This window comes from Dromiciops gliroides, chromosome 1 (assembly GCF_019393635.1).
Source record: "Dromiciops gliroides isolate mDroGli1 chromosome 1, mDroGli1.pri, whole genome shotgun sequence".
Lineage (NCBI taxonomy): Eukaryota > Metazoa > Chordata > Mammalia > Microbiotheria > Microbiotheriidae > Dromiciops > Dromiciops gliroides.
In genome coordinates, this window is record NC_057861.1 from 750307043 (window position 1) to 750319951 (window position 12909).

General features: G+C 44.3%; 1 protein-coding gene across 10 annotated transcripts in view; it reads left to right on the top strand.

Moving 5' to 3' along the window:
• The window catches only part of ERC2 (ELKS/RAB6-interacting/CAST family member 2), a 1007143-nt gene that overhangs the window by 144093 nt on the left and 850141 nt on the right, over window positions 1-12909 (top strand). For 7 of the 10 annotated variants that reach the window (XM_043976675.1, XM_043976679.1, XM_043976684.1 and 4 more), the window contains exons 3-4: window positions 8590-8613; window positions 9752-10168. In XM_043976675.1, the coding sequence (XP_043832610.1) occupies window positions 8590-8613; window positions 9752-10168 (441 nt within the window). The remainder of the gene's footprint in view (window positions 1-8589; window positions 8614-9751; window positions 10169-12909) is intronic. The other 3 variants (XM_043976681.1, XM_043976676.1, XM_043976680.1) reach the window with 1 other exon arrangement.

Here is a 12909-nt window from a genome sequence, read left to right on the forward strand (position 1 = left end):
GGCTTGGCGAGACATCAGTTCTGTTCTGGTAGAAAAGATGGACATATGTGGTCTAGGTGGATTTGAAGTTAAGTGAATGGTCTGATTTAAATAATGAACGGTTCCATGACTTCTTGGAAGGAGGTCCCCGGTAGAGAGCCCCAGAGATCTATTTTAGGTCCTGGGCTGTTTGGATAAAAGCACTGACAGTGTGCTAATGTGATTTACAGATGACATTAAGTTGGGAAGGATAGCTAACACTTTGAATCCAAAAAGCTCTTGAGAATTGGGCTGAATCTAATTAGATGAAATGTAATAGGGATAAGTGTAAAGTTTTACACTTGGGTTCAAAAAATCACCTTCTTAATGATGGGATGGGGGTAATCATTGTTAGACAGTGGGTTGTCTAAAAATGATCTGGAGGATCATTTGCAGTGGAATGCAAGCAGTGGAATCAGCAGTGTGAGTTAGTGGCCAAAGATGGAACATGACCTTAGGCTGTGTCGAGGGGCACAGCTTCTGGGAATAGGGAGCCAATGCTTCCTCAGTATTCCCTTCACCTTTGTCAGACCTCACCAGGGTATTCTGTATCAAGGTGGTTTTTTTTTTGCAGGGCAGTGAGGGTTAAGTGACTTGCCCAGGGCCACACAGCTAGTATCAACTGTCTGAGGTCGAATTTGAACTCAGGTCCTCCTGAATCGAGGGCTGGTGCTTTATCCACTGTGTCCCCTCACCAGAGTATTCTGTTCAGTCATGGAGACCACCTTTTAAGCAAGACCTTTATGAGATGGGGACTGTTCAGAGGAGGGGAGATGGAGCAATACCTTGGGAGGGGAGAAATGAGAGCTTCTTCCTGCATCTACCAACCAATTAATCTGCATTTATGAAGCACCTACTTCATGCTGGACATGGAGGAGACAGATGTGAAGACTTACATGGTTGCTCCAGGAGCTGACCAACCAACATACTTTAAAATGTGACACCAGGAATCTCTGTGATGTGTCACTTTCAAAGCTGTTCTGCGTGTCTCTGCTCCCTCTGGAGTTCCCTTTTGTCCTGTGCCTTTTAAGAGAATGCCTGAATGATCTTCCCTTCTTCTCTTTTGGACAACACAATATTTCTTTTGTTTTGTTTTTGTTTTTGCTGGGCAATGAGGGTTAAGTGACTTGCCAAGGGTCACACAGCTAGTAAGTGTCAAGTGTCTGAGGCTGGATTTGAACTCAGGTCCTCCTGAATCCAGGGCCGGTGCTCTATCCACTGTGCCACCTAGCTGCCCCTTAGAGCTTGTTTTCTACCAGATTTCTGCAATTGGAGAGAGAGGAGAGTACGCTAACAACTGGGGGAGGGTGTCCAGTCTACCTTCTTTAGCCTCGTCCTGCCCGCCCTTGGCTGCTCTGTGCTTCAGCCACATTGGACCAGTCTGGCTCCCCTTGTTATCTCACTCTTTCCTGTGGTGTCTTAGTTTAGTCCATCCCCTGGACTTTCACTGATCTCACTCCTTTTCCACCCATACCCCCTTTGTTGAATTTCCTCCCTTCTTTTCAAGGTCAAATCCAATACCACATCGTCCAAGAAGTTTCTCCTAATTCTGCATGATTTGTGACCATACCTTTCCTTCTGCTTCATTAGACTGTAAGCTCTCTGAGAGCCGGGTTTATAGCCCCCAGTGACTTGCATGTTTTTAAGGTTTTTTGACAAGACCTGTGATCTCATTGGACTAGAGAGATCTTGGGGAAGACTTTTTCCTACAAATGTAGAAATTAACACCTTCTGTGCAACTGGAAACTCTCTGTGACCCCATCTTGGCAAAAATACTGAAGTGGTTTGCCATTGCTTTCTCTAGTGTGTCTCCATTTTACAGACAAGGAACTGAGACATCACATAGCTAGTAAGAGTCTTAGAGCTTCCTGGGAAACTGAGACTAAGCATCTGGCCCAGAGTCACACGGTCAGTATAAATCAGAGGTAGGATTTGAATCCAATTCTTCTTGGCTCTAAGGCCAGCCATCTGTTTATTACACACACAATGTCCAACTCAAATCGAAATGGCGACTACTAAACCATACATATATATCCCTGTGGTCTGCATGTTGACTTAGAAAACCAACTATTCACATTATCAATGTTTTATTGTATTTTATTTATTTTGTTAAATGTTTCCCAATTACATTTTTTTTGTCCAAGTACCTTGGAGTGTTGTGGCCACATGGCAGACACGTTGGCCCTGCACACATTGCCTTTTCTTGTACACGTAAGAGAAACAATGTTAGCTGAATTATACATTCTATCTGTAATGCCAATCCATTGCTTCTGTGTTTCTCACAACCATCAGCTATGGATATTACAGGGCAGTTTGTGCTTATTTTTTATTCATTCTTTTATTCATTCATTCATTCATTTATATTTATTTATTTACTCATTTACTTACATATCTATCTATCTATCTATCTATCTATCTATCTATCTATCTATCTATCTATCTATCTACAGGGCAATGAGGGTTAAGTGGCTTGCTCAGGGTCACACAGCTAGTAAGTGTCAAGTGTCTGAGGTCAGATTTGAATTCAGGTCCTCCTGAATCCAGGGCCAGTGCTCTATCCACTGCGACACCTAGCTGCCCTCAGTTTGTCCTTATTTTAATGTAAAAAACCCCCAAAGAATATTCTTTTTGCAAAGCAGCTGCTTTGATTTTTGGTTTTGAACTCTCTGTCAGGGTATTGACATTTTCATGTGCTGGATGCGTGGAGCGGGGCAGGAATGGGCATGTCACAGCCTTCCCCTGGAATAAGCCAAAGTGCCTATCACACGGTGGTGACAGATGTCACCAAAGAGCCTCCTCTCACGTATGGGCTCTGAGGCGAGTGACACAGGAACTGAGTGGGGCAAAGAGGGCAGGGATGAATCAGAGACTATGGAACAGAGCCGTGGGAGGCAGAAATCAGGAACAATAATTATAATAAGAATAATCACTGGTATTGATGTTATCAATGGAAAGATTATGAAATGATGGATGCATGACCAATCCGTCCACTAAAAGGCATTTATTAAATGCTTCCTGGGATGCACATTCCAAAGGGAGATAGTCTTTGCGCTTGAAGAGCTGACATATTAGTAGATCTTTTCACTTGATCCTCGTGGCCATCCTGAGAGGTAGATACTGTGGGACGTCTTATCTCTGTTTTACAGAAGAGGAGACCTAAGCACAGAGTGATTAGGTGGTCAGAGGTAGCTTTTGGACACAGGCCTTTTTGATTCCCAAGTCCCCTAATGGAATTACTAAGCATCTGGGCTTTTTACCGTGTGTTCAAGTGTTCAGTAGAATGGAAAAAGTCAAAAAGTTGAAACCAGAGTAGTATTTGGGGAGCTGTGGGGAGCCCAGTCAGCCCTGAGGAGGTAGATGCAGGGAGAAGTGTCACACCTCTGTTAGAACTACAGTATTTTGAGCTTAGAGGTCATACTGTCTTACCCTCTTGTTTTACAGATCAGCCAACTGAGGCTCAGAGAAGCCTTTTGACTGGCTCAGACCACATGGCTAGCAAAGACAGAATTTGAATCCAGATCCTGACTCCTGGGGCAGCAAAGTGGTGAAGTGGATAGAGCATCATGCCTTGGAGTCAGGAAGATCTGAGTTCAAGTTCAGCCGCAGACACTTACTAGCTGTGTGACCCTGAGTCAGTCACTTAACCCCTATTTGCCTCAGTTCCTCATCTTTAAAATGGAGAAAAAAATGACAAGCCACTTCAGTATCTTTGCCAAGAAATCCTCAAATGGGGTCACAGAGAGTCAGACAGGACTGAACAACAAAAGCCAGTTTGTCACGAAAGTGAATACCCCCTCAGGAGATGGGGTCTCCAAAAAGATCTTCCTTTTACTTTGTCAGCTGGTGTGTCCTTGAGCTGGTATGCAAGTAGAACCAAATGTTCTTGATGACCTGTAGGTGGTCGGGGGTGCCTGATTCACATACGAGTCCTTTATCAAGACCATGACTTTACAGGTGTGTGGAGAGAGGCCAGTATTCAGAGATTTCATGCAGTGAACTCTGCATAAGAGCAAAATGGGACAAAGAAATGTGATTAGGGTTAGAGGAGAGGCTGCCTGAAAATTAGTCTCGGTCCAAGTAAAGCCAGAGCTTTGGGTGCTGGACCTCAGGTTACACTGAAATACGGCTGGTCTGTGGCTGATTGACTCCTGTGTAAAGCATGAGCTCAGAGACGAGAGGATTTCCCCAACTTGGTAGCTTCATGTCGTATTCTGCATACCTGGTTTCTGTTTGTATTGCCCAGAAATAGGAAGACTTTCCCCCCCCATTTACAATTGTTTGGGCTTTAACAGATGTTGGTTGACTTTCGAAGTTGCCTGGTCTGCTTTAAGATAAGGCTGCTGAATCATGCTGAGTCATGGACTCGGACAAATAGGGAGGTGATTGGAAACATCTGGGCAGACAGTGACTGTCCAGCCTCTTCTCTAAGAGGCAGAGGAGCAGCAGAGAGGGGAGGGGGCCGGACTGGTCCAGGAGAGGGGGAGGCACAACTGAGCCAAAGCTGCTGCTGCTGCCTGGGAGAAATGGCCAGTGCATGTGGGTGGGTGGGGGGAATGGACAGATGTTGGTGGGGAAGGGATGACGTGATGCCCTTGGTTGGGTCACTCTGGAACTCGACTTGCTTGTTAGCCAGGAGAGGTCAAAAGTGTTGGAAAGACCAGAAGGGACCTGCAGCTCTTAGAAATCATCCCCCCAACTCTTAACAGTGAGCACCAGGGTGAACGTCTGCCTCAGTGACTAATCATGCTCTCCCTGCACCCTCTCATCTTTGTGGCTCATAGATCTTTTGTTAAACATTTCGAGTCTGTTGTCCTCCCATCTAAACTCTGGGAGGGCATAGACTGGGCCGCCTGCTTCTCTGTGTCCTCCCATAGTGCCTGGACCAGTGCCTTGCAAATCTTTTGTTGATTTGCTAAAACTGAAGTCTTATCATTCATGAATTAGTTGAGAGATCTTCTCCTTCTCCTTCTCCTTCTCCTTCTCCTTCTCCTTCTCCTTCTCCTTCTCCTTCTCCTTCTCCTTCTCCTTCTGCTTCTCCTCCTCCTTCTCCTTCTCCTCCTCCTTCTCCTTCTCCTTCTCCTTCTCCTTCTCCTTCTCCTTCTCCTTCTCCTTCTCCTTCTCCTTCTCCTTCTCCTTCTCCTTCTCCTTCTCCTTCTCCTTCTCCTTCTCCTTCTCCTTCTCCTTCTCCTTCTCCTTCTCCTTCTCCTTCTCCTTCTCCTCCTTCTCCTTCTCCTTCTCCTTCTCCTTCTCCTTCTCCTTCTCCTTCTCCTTCTCCTTCTCCTTCTCCTTCTCCTTCTCCTTCTCCTTCTCCTTCTCCTTCTCCTTCTCCTTCTCCTTCTCCTTCTCCTTCTCCTTCTCCTTCTCCTTCTCCTTCTCCTTCTCCTTCTCCTTCTCCTTCTCCTCCTTCTCCTTCTCACAAGACTTCTGGCCATGCAGTGTATCGATGACAGCTTTATGTCACCAATCCCCTGGAAGAGAAGTTCCGAACAAAGGAAAACCATCCATGGGTTTGCACCTCTCTTCCCTCCCCTCTCCCTCGAGTCTATCCTACCTGAAAACAGATGCCTCCGGTAGCCATCATCTCAGCTCCATCCAACCTGGTCTGGATGAGGCTCTCCTTGGGGTCCGCTGGGCTCCCCAAGGCTTCATCTCGGCTGTAACCATTCATTCACTTTACTCAGCTGTCACTGGTCACTACTCTTGGCTGAAGCTCAGCTGTTGTCTCACACTCCTTCTCTGTGTCTCAGTCCCTTTCTCCTTTACCTCCCTCCCTCCAGCAGGATTGTTCTCTCTCCCTTCTGTCTCTTTTTTAAAAAATTAATTAGGGGCAGCTAGGTGGTGCAGTGGATAGAGCACCAGCCCTGGAGTCAGGAGTACCTGGGTTACATTTGAATTCATGCCCTCCTGAATCCAGGGCTGGTGCTCTATCCACTGCGCCACCTAGCTGCCCCCCTGTTAATCTTTAAAATGGCAGTGACTTGTTCGTGTTACTATAGCTTGTAAATAGCAGAAGAGAAACTAGAACCCATATCTCTCCCTACCCCGTGCAGTATTTTATTTCATAACATGCTAGGCTGTCTCTCATAGCTCTGGCTTTCTCAATTGTTATGGGACTAAATGTAGCTTAAACAACGATGCTTGCTATACTGTTATTGCCAGAGCATGTATGGATCGCCAGGGGACTGGGGCTAAGAGAAAGGATTAATTTGTTTAGTATCTGTGATCTCTGAGGCGTGAGCCCTCTCTTCAAAGGGACAGATCAACCTAGCATTTATTAAGTACCTATTGCATTCCAGGCACTGGTTATGAGTGGAGGGCACAAAGCCAAAACAGTTGCTGCCCTCAGGGGGTTCAAATTCCAGCAGAATACCATATGCACACGTATGTCTCTCTCTCTCTCTCTCTCTCTCTCTCTCTCTCTCTCTCTCTCTCATTGATAGATGACTAATATAAAGATATGGCTGGCCCACGTGCACCATGGGTAGATATATCTGGACTCTGGCTTACCCTACATCTAAGGGATACTACAATTTCTATCTCTGTGGAGAGAGTGGGAGGAGGATTGTGCATGAACCAACAGGAGTCTACCTGGGCATTGCAGGCAGGAGCTAGGACTGGTGTGGTTGGGCAGTCTCTCTTTCACTCTCCTATCTCTAAGAGGGTTATCAGGCTAGACATATCTATCTACTAGATATCAAATATCTATAATCTAGGGGTATGTTGTTCTCTCTTAGGGTTTAGAATAAGAGGAACTTTCCCAGAATGCTCTAAAAGAGAAGGTACTACTTAGCTTGTTACTCTTGTTAGCCTAGCTCCCTCCCCCCAAATACTGGCTACAGAACCACCAATAGTTAGTAAGCCCTTTAAAAAAAATTAAAGCAGGAATTATACGGAAATTGGAAAAAATTTTGCCAATTAGAATAAAAAATGCACAAGAGTAAATGTGAACTTTGGGAACAAGATAAGATGTCATCTCTGTTAAGGGGATGACAGTTTCACTCGGTAGTCTGCTCTTAGCAGGCTCTAGAGTGGCAGATACTGGGAGTCTAGAACTTCTAGATCTAAGTAGGTGGTGTCTCTGCAAAGTAGTCCCCTTAGGTGACCGTGTACTTAATTCCACTGTTGCTATTCTTGCTTAAAACAGTTTTGGGAACTCTTAAATTCAATACAACACATGTCTATTCTCCACCTCTTATGTCACACTGTTAGACACTGGGGTCACAAAGACAAAAATGGAGTCATCCTTGTTCTTAAGGAGTTTACTGTCTTCTGGAATCGAATCATCTATGGACTTTCCTTTGGAACTAGTTTTTAGGGCAAAGCAGTAAACCAGTCTCATTTTCCCCATTATCTCTACACTTTCCTTCTGACCTAATGTAGAACCATCTGGCTTGATCTCTCACCTTACTCCTCAGTTTTGGTGCTGAACCACTTTTGATTTTCCCCCAAATCAAATTCACCATGGAAAGCAAACCCTTTCCAACCATGGTGCCACAGGACTTGAAGGCTGTTTCAAAAATGGTGTAAGTGATAGGAGCCTCATAGGAACGAGGCTGCCAATAATTCAGATGCTTTCATTTGAGAGGAATGTAAGCTCCTTGAGGGAAGGGACAGTTTTGTTTTTTGTCTATATCTCCCCAGGGCCTAGCTCAGGGACCGGCACATAGTAGGTGCTTTTTGAACTGAATTTTTGGTAATTTCTTGTTATATTGTGCGATGCTCATTTCACTCACGTGAATTGATACAAACGGCAAGGTGTGATTTTTCTTTAATCCTCAGAACAAATATTCTTAATTCATATGTGTTTATTGTGAATTAACAAGTCACTGGTGATAGATTCTTTGGCAAGAGAAATCAAAGGCAGAGTTCCTGCCTTACAGGAATTTAGAAGTCTAGTTGTGGGACTGGGATCCATACACATGTGATAATCAATGAAACATAGTGATTCAGCAAAGGTATATTAAACACCTTCTGTGTGTAGAGTTCTTGGGTTTAAAACTGGAGCAGGTTCTCGGATCCAGTAACACCAGCCTTCTTGTTCTTCCTCCTACGTGCTGTTTCTCCATCTCCCATTGCTATGCCTTTGCACTGGCTTTGCCTCCTGCCTGGACCGCTGTCCCTTCTCTTCTATGTTTTGTGGCTTTCTTGGCTTCCTTTAGGTCTCAGCTCAAACCCCACCTTCTGCAGGAGCCTTTTCCAGTCCTCTCCTTTGAGATTACCAACCCCCCCCCCATTTAAAAATTGCATATGTATGATTATTGTGCTTCCTTCATCCTAAATATTATGCGAACTTTGAGTAAATGGTTTAAGTAAAATAAGTTATGTGTACCAAAGGGGGTAAAGCTTAGATTTTGGTTTTTCTTTTTTGATTTCCAGTTTATCAAGCTTCCCCAGTGCTGTAGATGTTGCAATGCTTGTGGGTCTCTGCTGTAATAAGGAACTGATTTTTTTTCCTCTGAAGGTACTTTATGTTGAGTTAAGTTCGATTCTGTTAAGCACAATTTGCTTGCATTGTATCTTTGTGTTGATTTTTTGCTTCTTTTTTTGTTTTTCATTGGCCATGCCGTTCAGTTTTTGGATGCCAGGAGAACCAAGGTTTGTCCACTCTTTGCAAGTCATTTGTTTTGCTAAGCCTAGCCCCTCATCCGTTGGCTGTGTTCGTGTGTGCATTTGTTTTCCTTTGGCTTACAGATACAGTAATCCTGTTTCCTAAGCTTGTTGGCAGCTTTGTCCTTGTCAAAAATGAAGGCCTTTGTGTCCCCTCCTTAGGAATGCTCTTATTTGCATCAATGTGTGACCATTTATCTCTGAAAAAGAACAGATAGGAGGAAGGTATCTATGATTTTGGTCAACAGAAGGGGCTTGCTCTCTCCAGCAATGCTGACAGCAGATATTGATTCGACGGGGACTTAGTTTCTAAGTCTTTGACAGTCACCTGAGACACATAGATGCTGTCTTTTGGGCCCCTTTTTGCAGCTGCTCCAGAGTTTAAGTGACTTATCTAGGGTCGCTAATTAGAACAGGGGCAACTTTTTGCATCATGGACCCCTTGGGCAGGCAGTCTGGTGAAGCCTGTGGACCCCATCCCAGAAACATATTTTTAAATGCATAAAAATAAAGTACATGGGGTTACAAAGGGAGCCTACAATATTGAAATAAAGTCAATGCCACATGTATACTGTATATGCAAAATAAATATATACAGTGTAAATATTATGTGTATTTAATATACATACACATGTACATGTACACACATAATATAATACATGCACACACACATACCCTAAATTCACTGACCCCCAGGGTAAGAATCCTTCTTCTGTAGTCTTTAATGTCTTTAACTTAGAAAACAAGGAATGCTGAGTCTTTGAGCTTTGTGGATATAGAGAAGGTCTGTGTGTGGATGTTTCACTTTTAACCCTTTCTACCACCTAACTTACAACTTTTTTTTTGTTTATTTCACTTGTACCCAACACTAACAACATTTGTGTGTGTGTGTGTGTGTGTGTGTATGTGTGCATTATATTTTTCCAAGACATCTGACAAGTGTCAACTAATTTCCCATATTTCCATTTGCTAATAATACAACTGAGGCCATTGGGTAAGACTCCATCCCCGGTCCTCTGGATCTCATGACTAACATAACATGTTCACACTGGGTAAAAGTGGGAACACCTTTTGGATCTTTACTGATTCTTCCTACCCCCTTCTTTTGCTTCTTCCTCCTTTATAGCACCTGCAGTTGACAATCCAGGCTCTTCAAGATGAGCTCCGAACCCAGAGAGACCTTAATCATCTCCTCCAACAGGAGAGCGGCAACCGTGGGGCTGAGCACTTCACCATCGAGCTGACGGAGGAGAATTTCCGAAGGCTCCAAGCCGAGCATGACCGCCAGGCCAAAGAACTGTTCCTCCTGCGGAAGACCTTAGAAGAGATGGAGCTGAGGATCGAAACCCAGAAACAGACCCTCAATGCCCGCGATGAGTCCATCAAGAAACTCCTAGAAATGTTGCAAAGCAAAGGTTTGCCTTCGAAAGGCATGGAAGATGACAACGAGAGAACACGAAGGATGGCCGAGGCGGAATCTCAGGTGAACCATTTAGAAGTCATCTTAGACCAGAAGGAGAAGGAAAACATCCATCTGAGAGAGGTAAGGGCTGTACTGTTGCTCCTGAATGTATCCGTAGTGGGGATGACATCTAGCTCATTCTTCCATCTAGGAAGGCAGTGGTGACATTTTTCCTTTGGAGCATGCATTTCCTACCCTCCTTGCCTTCCTCTTGGCTCAGGGCGAGCCTATTTCTTGAGCCAGATTTATTTTTTCTTGCCGCATATTCATACTTTTGTTAGTGTGCACTTATTAAGAACCCAAGACTGGGAAGCACATGTTACAGTGATATTGTTTACAATGGGGCCCCTGCAGGTGGTCTTACTTTAAGCGTCTGTTCCCTATGGCTCTAATAATTGGCAAGTTTCAACTCTTCATCCAATCTCGAGGCCAGTAGAAAACATAGTGAAGAAGTAATTGGCCAAACAATGAATGCAAATATTTTTACAGCTGAATTTGCTAGGCAGGAAGTGCACTCACTGCATGGTCCCGGGATGACTGACAAATGAAACAGTGTGGCCAGATTTTGAATGTTTCCTATTTAGGGTAATCTGCATTTACTTCTGTCAAAGGCAGACCATCCCCCAGTTGTCCCTCCGTGCTTGTTTCCTCTTGGTGTGTTATTTACATCTCTTGGATGCACCCTTTGGTGACTCTCCTTGAGTGAATGAGAGGTTCCTTCACCTATTTGGTGATTTAATCAGCGAGCTTTTATTGAGTGCTTGCTCCATGGCCCATGAAGCTTGGTGCTGGGGATAAGAAGACAACAGTGAGACAGTCGATGCCTTCAAGGTGGTCCCATTTTAGCAGGGGAGACAACACGGATATGAATACATAGGTGTAGATCACCTACAAAGCTGCTGCAAAGTCGCTGTGTGGGGACTGGCATTAGCAGCTGAGGACCCTGGAAATAAACAGCTGGAGGGACCAGGAGAGGAGGGAGGCTGGAGCTGAATCTTAAAGGAAACTGAGGGATGCCAAGGGATGGAGATGAGATGGAGCATCATGTGTGATGAGCAGCAAGGGAAGTTTTGGCAGAGAGTAATGAGAAATGTTAGGAAGCATGGGATGGGGCCAGATTTTAAAGAACTTTAAATGCTTAGCGGAAGACTGTTTTTATCTTTTTTTTTTTTTTAAAGAATGGTAGACCTCCTTTCCCCCATCTTAAGTCACTTTCACCTCTGTGGGCCTCAGTTTCCTCATCTGTAACATCAGGAGGTTGATGAGATGAGACCCCTTTAAGTTCTAAATCAATGGTTCCTCTTGCACCCAACGCTAATTTAAGCTACATTTTCAGGGACTGCTTCACCCTGACTATTCAGGCCATGAGGAGGAGTTGTATGTAAATACAAAGCCTACAGAAGGGGCCTCCTGAGGATCAGGGAGTTTTAAGCAATACTTGGATACTTTTGGAATAATGAAGAGAAGTAGTTTCCTCCAGTGACTCAGATCTCAACTGGTCTATGGGGAAACATGAACAGGGGAGATGAGAGTTTTTGGGTCCAAAAATGTATCCCCCTGTGGTCTGTCTGGTCATGGGCCTCTTGGTGCTGAGCTGACCTTGGACAGCAGGCGTACTTTGTCATTGCATCTCTCCTACCTAAAGTTATTGTGCAAAAACAAATAGCCCATTAAGATATGGCATCTCTGCTTTGATACCACCTATATTCATATTTAAATCCACAAGGGATGATTGCAGAAGATGCCAGGCACTCACATTGGTTCTCAGCTTGGGGGGTCAAAGGGGTCCCAAGAAATGAAGAGGAGAATTATGAGATACTGACCTAGCAACATTCCCCTCTAGGAATGGCTGAGGACCTTGGAAATTCCCAAAAGAAAACAGCAGTGGGAAATTTAAGTATTCATACTTCCTCTTCATGCTTTGTTTTTGTTTTCAAAATCTGGGCTTGTGATTTCATTGATGTTGGTTAACTCCCAGTGTAGCAAATCTCCAGTGGTGCAAATTGACAAATGACCTACAAATTATAGTTGTGAGAGGTGCCTGGGGCACTGAGTCATCAAGTAACTGTCCATGGTCAACAGCCAGTAGGTGTTAGAAGTAGGGGATCTAATGGACTTCAAGACCAGCCTTCTATTCAATGTGTTACCCAGCCTTGGTTTCCCTGCAGTATCTGAATTGGGCTTCTCTTTTCAGAAAAGAGATTCAGTTATAGTTTGAATGATTTTTCAATGTGATTGTATAAATATGGCCTTCCTGAATCCCTGATTTGTGGTGGCGGAGGAGCTTGGGGAGCTCAATGAAACTATGGGCTATGCCATGCAGGGTTACCCAAGATGGACAGTTCATACTGGAGAGTTCCAACTAAAGGTTGGGAAGGAAATGGCAAACCATTTTAGGATCTTTGCCAAGAATATCCGATGGACCAGAAGGGCCTGGCAGGCTATGGTCCACGGGGTCATGAAGAGTTGGACGTGATTGAATGACTGCACAACAGCAGCATATACACAAATGGCTTGCGATGTCCATAGCTGAAGAAGAGGCTCATCCTATTAGCCAGGGATACTGTAAAGTGCCATCCATTGGGTACCAATTCTGGTGTCCCACTGGTAGAGAAAAAGGGCCTCTTTCAATTTTATTTCCCTTTGGTTTGTAAGGAATTAATTGTGATTTGGGGCTTTATAACCCTATCTTTGCTTCATTATGGTCAGACTAAAAAATATAAGCTTGAAAAGCCTAGGAGAAGATGGGTGTGTACTTTGAGAGATAATTGAACAAACAAGAGGAGCTCTGACCACAGGGAACATTTATTGAAACTAAGTAA